The sequence below is a fragment of the Ranitomeya variabilis genome, chromosome 4 (assembly GCF_051348905.1).
Source record: "Ranitomeya variabilis isolate aRanVar5 chromosome 4, aRanVar5.hap1, whole genome shotgun sequence".
Lineage (NCBI taxonomy): Eukaryota > Metazoa > Chordata > Amphibia > Anura > Dendrobatidae > Ranitomeya > Ranitomeya variabilis.
This window is the reverse complement of record NC_135235.1, coordinates 116,348,567-116,362,748: the sequence shown is the minus strand read 5'-3', so window position 1 is coordinate 116,362,748 and position 14,182 is coordinate 116,348,567. Positions and strand designations below refer to the sequence as shown.

General features: G+C 42.6%; 1 protein-coding gene across 1 annotated transcript in view; it reads right to left on the bottom strand.

Annotated features, from left to right (window-relative positions):
* Positions 1-5,044: 5,044 nt before the first annotated feature.
* Positions 5,045-14,182, bottom strand: part of ADAMTS14 (ADAM metallopeptidase with thrombospondin type 1 motif 14) — a 266,445-nt gene continuing 257,307 nt past the window's right edge. The window contains exon 22 of the mRNA XM_077259155.1: positions 5,045-6,683. Coding sequence (XP_077115270.1) covers positions 6,142-6,683 — 542 coding nt within the window. The 3' untranslated portion in view covers positions 5,045-6,141. The remainder of the gene's footprint in view (positions 6,684-14,182) is intronic.

The window sequence follows — 14,182 nt, the reverse complement described above, 5'->3', positions numbered from 1 at the left end:
TAGGCGCCATTGGTGAAATTACCAACACTTCTGAACTTTTAATAAATCTCATTGTGACTTTTTTGTCAGATTATAATGCATATTGCAGCCTTGCTGTAGTACTTTCATAATGGGGTTTGCAATACTTTTTACAACAATCTCATGGATTGATATAGAAACTGTCAGTAAAAAATAACTCCACATGCTTCTGTGTAAAATTGGAGGCACACAGATGTTGAAGAGGTTTGTCCACTACTTTAGCATTGATGACCTATCCTTAGGTCAATAATGTCTGATCAGTTGGGGTACAACAGCCGGCATCCCCGCCAATCAGCTGTTATCGGTGTCAGAGGCCGCCGGCCCTTATTACTCACTTCCGGAGCTGGCCGTCTTCTGACAGTGGCCATCACAGGGTGCTACACGTCCGCCTCCTATCGATTTGAATAGGAGGCTGATGAGTAGCACGGAACCTTGGCCAATATCAAAATGCAGTCCGCTTCACAAGTGGGTACTGCCGACCTTTCCTATTTTATATAGTCAACAAAAATTATACCAACCTAAGGTGAGGCAAAATGGATACTTTTTGAAAGAACTATACTAAATTCACAAGCAATACTATGTCTACACAATATAGATCAATGCATTTGAATATTTTACAATTGTCACGGTATGTACCGTATATATATTACAAAATATGTAATACTAATGTAAGTATTGTTTTTGGGAAAAAATGTTACTTTTTTATTTGGCTTAAGGTAAACAAGGAAGCTATTATCTGAAAATAAAATAGTAAAGTATATGAGAGTAAGAGCTGACAGAAGATTTAAAGAACCACTAGAAGAAAAATGAATACACTGAATTATCCTAAGAGCACGCCCAGGTTTGGCAGTGCATGACACAGGAATTAAATGCAAATGAGCTCACCTCCAGAGGGAGGAAAATTGCCTCTCTAGTGACAGCTTCAGGTACAGTAGCTACCTTGTAACTTAAGTCAATGTCTCCATTCCATTTAAAGCAGGGTTCCCCAACAATGGTCCTCAAGAGCCACCAACAGGTCATCTTTTCAGGATTTCCTTAGTATTGCACTGGTGATAATTTCATCATCTGGACACGCAACAATTCCATCACCTGTGCAATACTATGGAAATCCTGAAAACATGATGTGTTGGTGGCTGTTGAAGATTGGGGTTGGGGAGCAATGATTTACAGGCTTGCAAAGAAAACCTGCCAGTTGAGGCAGAGCCATCTGTAGCCAGCTGTTTCAGAATATTTCCTCCTTGTCAGTAGAGGAGAGGGTACTAACTGGCTGGGTGAGATGCTTTAATTGCAGCTTTATTTGGGGAGATCCAGCTAATGTAAGGGTAACCCTGTTCTGTATTGATGACGAGCGAAGAAACTGAAAGAAACCAAGCTGACTGCTATGAACGACTATGACACTTTCTGCCTGCATTATGCTATATATATATATAGAGAGAGAGAAAAAAAAGAACACAGCAGCACATGTGCATGAATCTATGCCATGTGAAAACACAGACAAACATTCAATATAGTTTATACTTCTCAAAAATATTTTTTCATAATTTCATAAAACTTACAGTAATAGATGAAAATGAAGGTTCTTAGCGCATAAATTGGCCAATTCACGTATGCCCATCAACCACGGCAAGGTGACCTCCCTCTGATGGGTCCTACTCTACTGTACATGCCACTTTTGGGCCACCAACCTACATCTATGGACACAACATGTCACTCTCAGGCTAAGCCTACAATTTATGGGCAGGTAGAGCTGATTACGGCCACCTGGCATACATGAATTGGCCAAATTGTGCAATAAGAACCTTCATTTTCATCTATTACTGTAAGTTTTCTGAAAAAAATTTTTTGGGAAAAAATGGGTGCAAAAATATTTTTGAGAAGTATAATCTGTATTGAATGTTTGTCTGTGTTTTCACATGGCCTAGATTCATGCACATGTGCTGCTGTGTTCTTTTTTGTCTATATAAAACCGTTTTGCAGCGTGCACGTGTTCACATTAGTGCTGGTTGTTTTTTTCTGTATATATATATATATATATATATATATATATATATATATATATATATATATATATATATATATATATATATATATATATATATATATATATATATAAAACCAACAACTTTTATTTTTCCACTACATCTAGCTTGAATATCTGTTTTTACTAGACAAATTCATAAATAACATTTTACAGCAATGCAGCTCGACCCAACAACATTTCTTTTTTTTTTATACAATTACATTGATAAATATTATACATCTGACTCGGCAAGAAAACAAAGTAAAATCTGTAACTTATATAAAAACTTCATATAGAAAATCTTTCCACTGTTTTTTCTAAAATCAGTGGTAATGTATTAGGGGGTCTGATTATTGCAGAAGTAAGACGTGCATATAGTTGGTGAAAGTTATTCATAACAAAGCCAGAAAAAAGGGAGAAAAAGGCAAGGCACTCGGAAATAGATAATATCATAATAACATGTTAACACATGCACAAACAAACTCAAAAACTTGTAAAATAAAACGGAATTGAAAAGGCAGAAATCCAAGTGTTGGGCATATTTATTGTAAAATACTCTGCTCATTTACCAAACATATCTCAAAGAATTCTTATCTCTCTTGAAATGCTCAGTTTGGAACATTAGGTAGCACCCCTCTGTTTTTAACTTCTCTATACCAGAGGTAGTATGTTAGACCCTGTGGAACACACTTTGCCAAACTAACAAAATGATAATAAACCTTACGTCCGATGCAACCAACAGCAGTTCTTTGACGCTACATTTCAAGCTACTTTTTTCTGGCCTAAATAGGCTCACTATTAAAGCCCTACAGATGCACATTTCAACTCACATAAAGTATCACTTCTTTCCAATGAAAGACAAAGTTGCTAAAATATCCAATATATAGAATTCACAAAACTTTAAATATCTGTTATATGTTAACACCGTGATAAAGTAACTTTGCTCAGGTTGCCTAAGCATACAAAATATGTTGCATCTCAATCATCCTTGACAAGCCTTTTTAAATTATGATTCAACTGCAATATTAAGGCACCACTCCAGTGTTTTTGTTATTTCAGCACTGGAGTGGTGCCACTAATGTAAGTTCCTTGCCCCTAGTCTTATACTCACTAGCTGCCGTTTTTCATCTATTGTCAGCGCCGCTCCGGTCGTCTTCTGCAGTTGTAACCTGGCAGATTGTTCAAGTGTTTGCTGGGTGACTCGGAAGTAACGACTCAATGTTAGTCTGTGAGGAACAGAATGATGTTCTTATAGACCTACATTTAGAGCTTGTTACCATTGCCTCTGTCTTCCGGTCAGTCAGTTTCCGTCACAAGACAGCGGATCATGACCGTGGCAGCATCTGAAACACCTGAAGACAGTGGCTGGTAATTATATTATTTGGTGCAGGAAACTTACATTAGCGGCAGTGCTGAAATAGAAGAAAACCCTGGAGTGGTGCTTTAATATGAAAGTAAAGGGAAGATGTTCTCAACCCTCCCTTTATGGGATGAAGTAGCAGTGATGGAAGGTTCAAGTATTTGCCTTTGGGCTTCCTCCCGCTCCATTTGTGCAAGTTATCTCCTAAAAAAATATATACATCAAGTGACAGACTTTGGTGCCACGTAGTTAGCATGCAGTTATTGGAAGGTTTATCTAGTCAAGAAGCCATCTTTGGAAACCACTGAACTAGCAACATCACCTTTTTATTGGAACGGTTGTACTCCTAAGAAGTTCAGACCACCAAATAAATGCAACTTCGTTTACTAACGTGGGTCAAACATGGAAGTAACTAAATTAACTAAACTTTCATTCTTGATAGGTGTTATGAACTTTGACTTGGAATGGTGGTTGCGAATTTCTTGCTTCTTATCTATTTACAAAAGAGTGAGAAGCAAAGATGCATCCTGACCTCTTGCACCATACTGCTGGCATCCCAAGGTCTCCTAAGTGACATCTGTGGCACGTGCGTTTAAAACAAATGGCAAAGATTAAGTGAGATGCCTTGCTTTACATTTTGCACCATGACCTAAGAGCTTCAAGTTACAGTACATATCTTGTAGATGAAAAATTCTGTTTCACTGACACTTTCATAAGAGCCTGTCTCATAGACACTAGGGAAGAAGGGTGGATTTGCTAAAGGATTCCAACTAGGTTCACTTCTTCACCCTTGAGTGGCAAGAGAATGAGACAAAAGTTAAAGCAAGCATTAAAGGCCAGGATAAGTTATTGGATTTTAAAGTTGTCTCAGATGTCTTTTGTGAAAAGAGACCGCTTGTATTCTGAGAGTATGTCAAGTCATTAGGAGCACATAGTATACAGCTGTCTGGGGAACTAGAATTGGATAACTGAGGCTTAACCTTCATGTTTGGGTTGTGACACTCGGATTTATGGACCGCTTTGCTGCTTTCCCTTCTATTATTTTCAGCGATACTACTAGTTTACTCCATGTATGTGAGGGTGTAATAAAATTCTTGAAATGTGAGCTATACTAGCAAATAATTATCTGCTTGTTTGTCTTTTACCCATCCAAAATCACATGCCATGTGGTCCTAATTCACATCACATTGCACCATTGAAATGTCTGTCTTAATCAATATAAGTGGACTTAAACTTGCTCTTAACTAGCATTGCTATCAGTTAGGCTCGATCAAGTCTAAAGCATTGAATATTGGGATATGGGAGAGAAAACCTAATTAGAAATAGCAGAGTATTATTGCATTCCAATGGATTTACTGATGGAAGGTTATTCTTGTATTTTACTAAGCAAACTATTATAAACAGGAAAATATATGCTTGTATATACTCATACAGGAAAGAAATATATCTTGGTACCGTGTTAGCCAGTAGATAGAAAAATATTTAGAATTGAGAGTCCTCAGTGGTTGATACCTTTTAATGGCTAACTGAAAAGATGGTAACAAATTGCAAGCTTATGTAATCTCGAAAGCTTGCAATTTGTTACCATCTTTTCAGTTAGCCATTAAAAGGTATCAACCACTGAGGACTCTCAATTCTAAATATTTTTGTATATACTCAGTAATCCCATAATCAGAATGTAGTTTATGTGATGGTAACCTCAATCTCTTCTAATTCCAATGATAATAATCTAGCAGCAATAGATTATATAAACTAAAAGGAATCTCTCACTTGATTGCAGTCAGTTATATCTAAAAAGTCGGCTGCGGACTGTGGGAATAAATGGGACTAGTCTGGCACCACTCCAAACTGTTTTTTCCCCAAACTAGTTGGTTGACAGGTCTCTCCCTATGTACACATATGGGAGAGACTTGTCAATGAACTAGAGCAGTGCGGGGATCATACCAGATTAGTCTCTTCTATTGCTATGGTCTCTGGCTGACTCTTTAAACTAAGTTTTCTCTGAAATGCTGGAACATCTCATATATGCTGGAGCATGCTGAAATGCTGGAGCATCTCTGTAATCATGCAACCAGGCTCTGATCCATGCTGCTCGTAGCTTGAGCAGCATGAATAGACTGTCAGGTTCGCTTTAACGTGGTATTGTAATGTCACTGTCAAGTCAGCCAAATTTCATTTAGGTCAGCTGACTTTATTAGTGTGTATGTATATATATATATACATATATATGTATATATATTATACATATATATATATATTAAAGGGCCCTTGGAGCTTTGAAAATCAGAACATTTCACTGCCTCTGGCCTGACTTCATTGAGGTACAGAGACTGATTAGATACAAATACAGCACCACTTACATGTATAACCATGGCAGTTTGAAAACTATTCTAAACTAAATAAAGCACCAGGTTTCAAGTTCTTCATAACTCAAAAAAAAGAAAAAAGCGACCACTGGCCTGAAGAACTGAGGTGACAGAAATTCATCCGTTTCTTTTCTGCGTTCTGAATCCAGGTAGTAGCACCCTTATGACGACATAAAGTGCATTCACGCACTGTGAGGTAAAAATAAAGGGCCATATGAACTAAGGCCCAGACATTTTGTCATAGCATTAAAATTCTGTCATTTCTCAATGACTGAAAAGTGCTACCTATAAAGTAGCCTTTTCTTACTATTTTTATGTTAAAAAAAACCTGTTCCCAGTGAGGTTGCCCCGCTACTCCTTAGCGTTTGTATGGCGGCTCATGTAGCCATTGTGCGCTCTTCTTCAGTATCTTTCCTTCTTCGTCTTAGTACTTCAGATGATGCCAATGTACCAACGCTGCTTTGTTTATTGACTAAGGTTTTATTAATTGGTATACCTAGGTTTTCAATAAGTCCACCATTGATTTCCTCAGGACGTTGTTTACCCACATTGGTAAATGAGTTGTTTGTCCCTTGCACCATTGAAAATCCACTGGTACCATTGTTGGCTGCTGAATCCTGGTGAGTTTGTTCAGCTCCAAGGGCAGATAATGGTGCATCCACTGGATTGTTACCTACTGAGGTTTCAGCTGAGACAGTTGTTGGAACAAGGGTTACCGGTGGGATAGGACTAGGAAGGATAGCACCCTCAGGTGCCCGGAGTTCCAGAGCTGCATGTTCTGAACTTGGAGTCAGGCTGGTAGGAGCAATCTTCTTACTGCAGGATTCACAGCACATCTTGTTGTACCCAGGTATAGAGCAGTAACGTGCTAAAACTTCCATCTGACAGAATATTGACTTGTCTCCCTGGCACGAGTCTTCTGTAGAAGAAATAATTGTTTGGTTAAACCAATCATATTAATCAAGTTTTACAGTAAAATATTCAGTTTGAGAACATTCACATTGCTCATGGAAAAATTAAAGCAACTGCATAATTGTTGGTTAAGGCAACTTCTTCACATGTTTTAATAAATCTTCACCATAGGATTGTGAATACTGCATTCTATTGTATTGATATATTGTATGTGTTGTTGTTTTTGTAATTCTACTAATGTGTACTGTGCGATTGAGCTGGGTGAGATGTCAATCCGAAAGTGAGCCAGTGTGGTGTGGTGTGGTTTGAGAAGCACAGCAACATTTGTGAGGCTACAGCTGACCTACTAGTTATTAGATGGCATGTCAGTCTGTGAGGGGCTAGTGACCTACATGTATTGCGTGATCGGATAGCCTGAGGCCTCTCAGATGGTCTGGATGGATCTGTCCTGTCATGTAACTGACAGTACACTGTCTCTGTCCTGGGTTCAAATACAACCAATGACATCTGCAAGCAGTTTGTATGTTTTCCCCTTGTTTGCGTGAGTTTCCTCTGGGTTCTCCTGTTTCCTCCAACAATTCAAAGACATACTGATAGGGAATCAACAAACGTTTATTCAAGTCATTTTCACAGTGAGTTATCACTGTTATTGCAGCAAGTACTGTTCAGGTTATATTCTAAGGTGTTATGTATTTTGTAGCAACTGACAAGCATAATAGTGCCACCTAGTGTGTACTGCAATCTAGAAGCAGGCAAGTGAGTTGGAAAATAACATATGAAGGTGGTTCATATACAATACATAATATACATTCACCTTGATTTGCTTTTATCTTCTTTCTTGTAGCATTTTACTGGCAGAGATGTTATATGAGGGCCATGTGAGCACTATCCCTGTTCATCTTATTGCTTAGTGTCTACTTCAGTTTACATCAGGCCATCATGCCACCCTCATGGAGTCAGTTTCTGGCTAACATGCACACCAGTAGTCAGCTGAATATAATCTCTCAGCGGCTATGGCAATGTTCCTCTGTTTCTCTTCACAAAAAGAAGCAGATACTGGGTTGATGCCAATTTAATGCCTTGCTTTGTTCTCCTCGAGGAATGGCCTGTGTCCTGGTATTTGCTCCATGCTCTTGAGATTGTGCTGGGAAACACAGAAAACATTTTTGCTACAGCATGTGTGGATGTCACCAGAAGTTAACCACCAGGGGTGGAGGTGATCCTGATGAGTCTTAGATACCAGAGATGCACACAGACTGTATTGTGGTGTCAGGACAGGAAGAGGAGGCTGGTGACTCTCAGGGTGAGAAGTGTGAGAACTGAAAGGATGACGATGAGGTTGTAGATCCCACTTGGTGTTAACCCAGAGCACTGCATCCTAAGTCCCAACTCTGGCTGTGGCCAGCATCGGTCATGAGTGTGCAGTTCGCAGGAGCGGCAAGGGTTGCTTAGCCTGGGCCTTTTCTTGAGACCGAAAGGATGACCCAACTCACAATATCTGCCAAGTTTGCAAAAAACCTCAGCAGAGGCAGAAGTTACAATAATTTGACAACTACATGCATGAATTGGCAATTGCCCGATCAACATGCCTTAGTGTGAGAATTTCACTGCTCTAAATAGCGGACTAGCGGACCTCACCATCCACCAGCCATCCCATCCAGGATATCCGCTGCTTCTTCCTCCTCTGTCACCATGCTAGGTCTTCTCACACATGTCTCCGGCCACAGAAACTCTACTTGTTTACCCCCTACAGTCGGGGGGGAGTGAGAGCCCATCAGCTGTTACGGAAATGGACATGCATGCTATTTTTGTGTCACCTAGCACAACATATCTTTTTCAATACACCATAACATCTCCGCCTGCACACTTCCTTCACTGCTTCTGGCTCCTCCACTTCCTCTAGGCCCTCCACCTGTGCTCTCAACCTCTCACTTAATCAGACACACATTCCAACAGTGCAGATAAAATCCCTCCCACGTACATACTGCGCAGCCATCGCTCAACACAATCAGACAGTGTTCAAATTATTATGCCTTGGAGATTGCAGTCACACAGCTCAAGAGTTGTGGACAGCTATCCAGGTCGAGTTAGAGCAATGGCTGTCTCCAATTAAGCTGGAGCCGGGGAAGGCCGTGTGCGATAACGGTGCAAACCTGGTGGCTTACCTACGCTGGGGCAACCTCACACATGTGCCTTGCATGGCTCATGTCCTTAAACTGGTGGTGCAGCAATTTCTCCACAACTATCCTGGCCTGGATGCGCTGATACAGAAAGCATGGTCGCTGTATGCTCACTTTCGACGATCGCACCCTGCAGGTCATTGACTTGCATCGCTACAGAGGTCTTTAGGCCTACCGGTTAACTGTCTGATTTGCAATGTTCCGACATGGTGGAATGCTACTCTGCAAATGCTTCAGCGACTATGGCAGCAGCAATGAGCCCTAGTGCAGTATGTGCTTTTACATAGCCTAGGCCAACACAGTCCAGACATGGGGCAAATCACAGTTGTGGAGTGGGTGCAGATGAAAGACCTTTGCACCCTTCTGCACAGTTTTGAAATAGCTACTAAGATGGTTAGCACTGAGGGTGCCATCATCAGCATCACTATTCTGGTCATCTACATGCTGGAGCACACTTTGAATAGTCTGCATGAGGAGGTGATGGTTCCAGAGGAAGAGTTGGAAGCAGAGGAGGATGCAGAAGGGATAACAATATCTCAGATTTCCACGCCATGGACTTGGAGCTAATGGAAGCGCCTGACATATGAGCACCTTCTTACTGCACTATCTTCAACATGATGTCTGTATTCTTAAGGTTAGAAATAGTGCTGACTACTGGATTGCCACTCTGTTAGATCCAAAGTACAAGAGTAAATTTAGCCAAATGCTTCCCCCCTGGAAAGGGATACACACATGCTGAAATATCGAAATATGCTTGTAGACAATCTTAAGAGTAGTTTTCCCAAAGACACCAATGAGGCACACAGTGTGCGTCCCAGTTCTAGAGGTCAACCCTGGGAACGTCAAGGCGTCATCACAAAAACATTAGCAGCTGCAGTGTAAGTGGCATAAGCAATTTCTGTGAGTCATTTCACACATTTTTTAGACCAGCCCGTGCACAAGCAGAACAGAGGACAAGCCTGACACGTTGTGAATGACTGGAGAGGATGGTGCAGATGTATCTGGAGCTCAATATCAATGCCATCGGGGGTGGGTTGGACCCTTTTGCATTTTGGTCTTCAAAAATGGAAGAGTAGCCTGAGCTTGCCTGTCACTCCTTGGAGGTTTTGTCATGCCCGACAGCCAGCATTCTCTCAGAACGTGTCTTCAGCGCTCATCAAGATGAACAAGTCATGGATCTCCAATGACTTTTATAACCCAGTCACAGACTAGTCAGACTTTGCGATGGTGTTGTTTTTAGTGTCATGCATTGATCTCACGTTATTGCAGTCTGTAACACCTCTGTCGTGGCTTCTTGTCAGGACTCTGAACATTTTTTTACCTTTTGTGCATTACTGCCCTTTTCCAAGATGGCGTCTTTGGTCTCATGTGCACTGTGTTTTCCTGCTATAAAACTCCACCCCAGCCTTCAGTCTGTGCTAGAGTATTCTGCCTTGCATCCAGCTCCTGACCTCTGATTACTCCCTGGCTATATACCTGCTCCTGTTAACCTGTGTGGTGATCCTGCTACTCTGCTCTAAGTTCCTGCTGCATACACCAGTTCCAGTAATCCTCCTTCATCTGCTGCTAGTGTTTACTTCCATCTGCATTTGCTGGACATGTAAGCTGTTTCTGCTCTGCAAAAACCTGAGACTATTAACCAGGCCTCCCTGGTTGAGCTAAGATATGATTTGAACTGCCTTATAAGCTTATCTATCTGTGTTTGGACTAAGACAAGGATTTATTCGTGTCAAGTATCCTCAAGAATAACTGTGCTTCATAGACTTTCTGCTTGATTGCATTTTCCTCTGAAGTTTCCTATAGACTGCTAAGCTGCGTTTAATATTTACACAACAAGTGTTGTGGACTTGAGTTTCTCTCTGCACCTGTTTTAATCACTGTGTGATAATATAGACTTTACCACTTATAAAACTGTGTCCTGTAGTTGTCTTGTTCCATGCAAAGAGTCTCCTGAGTTATCCCCTATAATTATTACACTTCTGTGCCTGTTGTGGCTACTGCTGCTGATGTTACAAACAATTTTATGAAATGTGGAGACTCAAAGTTGGGTCTCCAGGTGGTTGGATGACTGTTGTAGAAGGTGTGTCAGATGCCTATTATACTTTAGTGGTGTGTGACAATAATTTTTTGAAATGTAGAAATCTCAAGTTGGGTCTAGATCTGGTGGGTTGCCTGTGTAAGTCGGGCTCCTAGACAGGAAGACCTGCACTTACGTTCACTCAACTACCTGTGTTACTTTCCTTACATTTTTCTTCCAATAGTACTCTATAAAACGCATGTTTGTGCCATCTGAGTGTGACTGGAAAAATAAATAAATTTGGAGCTATTGCATGAGGTATCAGGGCTCCCAGTTAAAAAGGCTTCCACCACTCACTTACCCACCTTGTCCTCACTGAAACTTGAATTCAAAGCTGTAATGCTGGCCCAGACCCTGATACCTCATGCATTACCCATTGCTGACTGCTCCTGTGTCATTTGCAATTTTCTACTGTGGGTCAATTGATGCTACTTTTCATGGTGTCTGCCCCTAATTTTAGCTGTTTGGGAAGCTTTTTGTTACCCCTTAAGGTGTTGTGTATACGTTTGTGTATTTGTTTGGTTTGGCCCCCGATTGAATGTAATGGGGTTTGGGTACATTCAACAAACCTTAAAAGGCTCACTCATCTCTATTGTTGATTTGCACTATAGTGACGTGCCTCTGGTTTAGTCAAACTTGCATGACATTAAAACAAATGTCCATGAAGTTAGCGATATGTACACTAGATGGCAGTATTACAGTACTGATAATCTCCAGCTTGTCTCCAACTACAGTGACTTACATGGATCTACCATAAATGCCTAATATGCAAGCTATAAAGTCTCATTTACATATTAATCATACAACTTCAGGTTTATTTTCTCATGTGGCTGCTTTTTTCAGTGACGAACTCATAGACTGAGAAAACCTAATAACAAGAGAACTGGCAGACACAGACACAAGAGGGCCTCTGTGCAGGAACAGTAAATGGACCCTTTGCAATCCAATAACTCTTTGTACCCCAGTAATTCACCAGAATACAAAATTCCACCTGCTTTGGAAGTGGTACTGGACCCCCTTACCTCTTGGGCCCTGGTGCGGCTAGAGAAAAATGGCATAGCCACCTCCCCTTCATATGCTAGAAATACTGTAATTGTGAAAATGACAAGTCCTCAGGGCTGGCGTTAGGGGCAGGCAGACCAGGCGGCTACCTAGAGCCCCCGCTCCTACAGGGCCCCCCCAGCCAGTGGCGTGCCGCTCCCTGCATCACACATTCAACTTATCGGCATCATAGATGCTGATACAGTTGAAAGCAGTGATGGAGAAGAGAGCGTCAGATGATGCTCCATCTCTCATCACTCCCCACTGCTTGTAACTCAGCGGGCACACAATGATGTCACTTCATCGTGTGCCATGCTGTGCCAGCAGTGGAGCTGATGAGACCAGAGCAGAGCCTGGAGCAGCGCAGGGAACTAGGAGGAGAGGTGAGTATTGTGTATCTGCCTTAGTGTGTGTGTGTGTGTGTGTGTGTGTGTGTTGTTTGGGGCTGCATTATACTGTGTATGTGAATGCATGTGTATATACAGTATGTATGCATTATACTGTGTGTGGGGGACTCCATTATAATGTGTGTGGGGGGCTGCATTATACTCTGACTGGGCTGCATTATACTCTGATGGGGGCTGCAGTATACTGAAAGGGGCTGCATTATACTCTGAGGAGGCTTCAGTATACTCTGAGGGGGGCTGCAGTATACTCTGAAGGATGCTGCATTTTACTCTGAGGGGGGCTACAGTATACTCTGAGGGGGGCTACAGTATGCTCTGAGGGGAGCTGCATTATACTCTGAAGGGTTCTGCATTATACTCTGAGGGGGGCTGCATTTAACTCTGAGGGGAGGCTGCAGTGACCCTGAGGAAGGGCTGCGTTATACTCTGAGGGGGGCTGCATTATACTCTGAGGGGGGCTGCAGTATACTCTAAGGGGGGCTGCAGTATACTCTGAGGGGGATGCATTATACTCTGAGGAAGCTGCAGTATACTCTGAAGGATGCTGCTGTTAGGGCTAGTGGAACGCACCGAGTATAAGTAGGAAGCAACAAGGTGTGTTAGCAGCCCAGGGTCCACCAAGCAGAGATATCTGCTGCAAAGTAATGGCGGATAAACTCTGAGCTCACACGTGGGTTAAGCTTCACCCTGTGTGAACCTAAAGCGATCTCTGTTGACACACATTCGCGCTGTACACAAAAACTATAGCCCTAACCAGGGTTGTGTTTGCAAGCAAACCAACAGCTAATTGCCCCCACTGACGCTAACTGCCTGCCTGAGTGTACAGTTCCAGCGCTACAGTCTCGCACCACATGTATAAAGAGTGGTATAGTTTCCACTGGCCTAAGCCATACACATATGGTACTAGCGCATGGCCGTGGGGCCATGCGAATGTTTTATAGTTGCAGCTGTTTCAGGACCTTCCTGGAGAACCAATAGGAGCTGCTACAGGGCCTGAGCGTGTGACCCCCGACCTCCAATGAGAGGTCCTCCCGTGGGCATGTTCAGTGCGTGCAAAGCAGGACTTAGTCCCAGAAAAGCCTGCTCGCCGCTGACCAGTGCTGGCTACAAAAGCAGAGCCTGGAAAGGCAGCAGTAACCCTTTGCACAGTATCAGGCTGAGCGAAACGCTGGGACCGACGTCTCCACTGAGCAGGCTCCACTGCAGCTGATGTAAAATGGGAGACTGCAGCAGACATGGTTCGAGATTCCCCCTGTGCAGCAGCGGGAACTCGACACCTAACATTACCCCCCTCCTAGGGCCCCCCTCCTTGGGCCTCGCTACGCTCAAAGGCTGCAATGAGCAGTGGAGCCCGAATGTGCTCCACAGGTTCCCAGGTTCTTCACAGGTTCCCAGGTTCTGTCCTCTGGGCCGTGACCCTTCCAGTCCACCAGATAGTATTTTTTGCCACGTACCACCTTGCACCCCAAGATAGAGTTCAGCTCGTACTCATCCAAAGAAGAACCCGATGTCCCGGCAGATGACTCGGAAAACCGGGAAATATAGACGGGCTTTAAGATGGATACATGGAAAGTGTCGGTGATACCTAGGCGTGGAGGAATAGCCAAACGGTAGACTACAGTGTTAAGCTGTTCCAGAACCTTGAAAGGGCCTATGTAGCGAGGAGCAAAGGTCAGCGTGACGCCGGTGAGCATCGGCAGAAACCCTCATTCTCTCCTTGGAGGCCTGGATGGCATCCTGTGTGCAGTCCCAAATGTCACGTGCCTCCACCGCCCTGTCTGTCACCCTAGAATCGTGGATG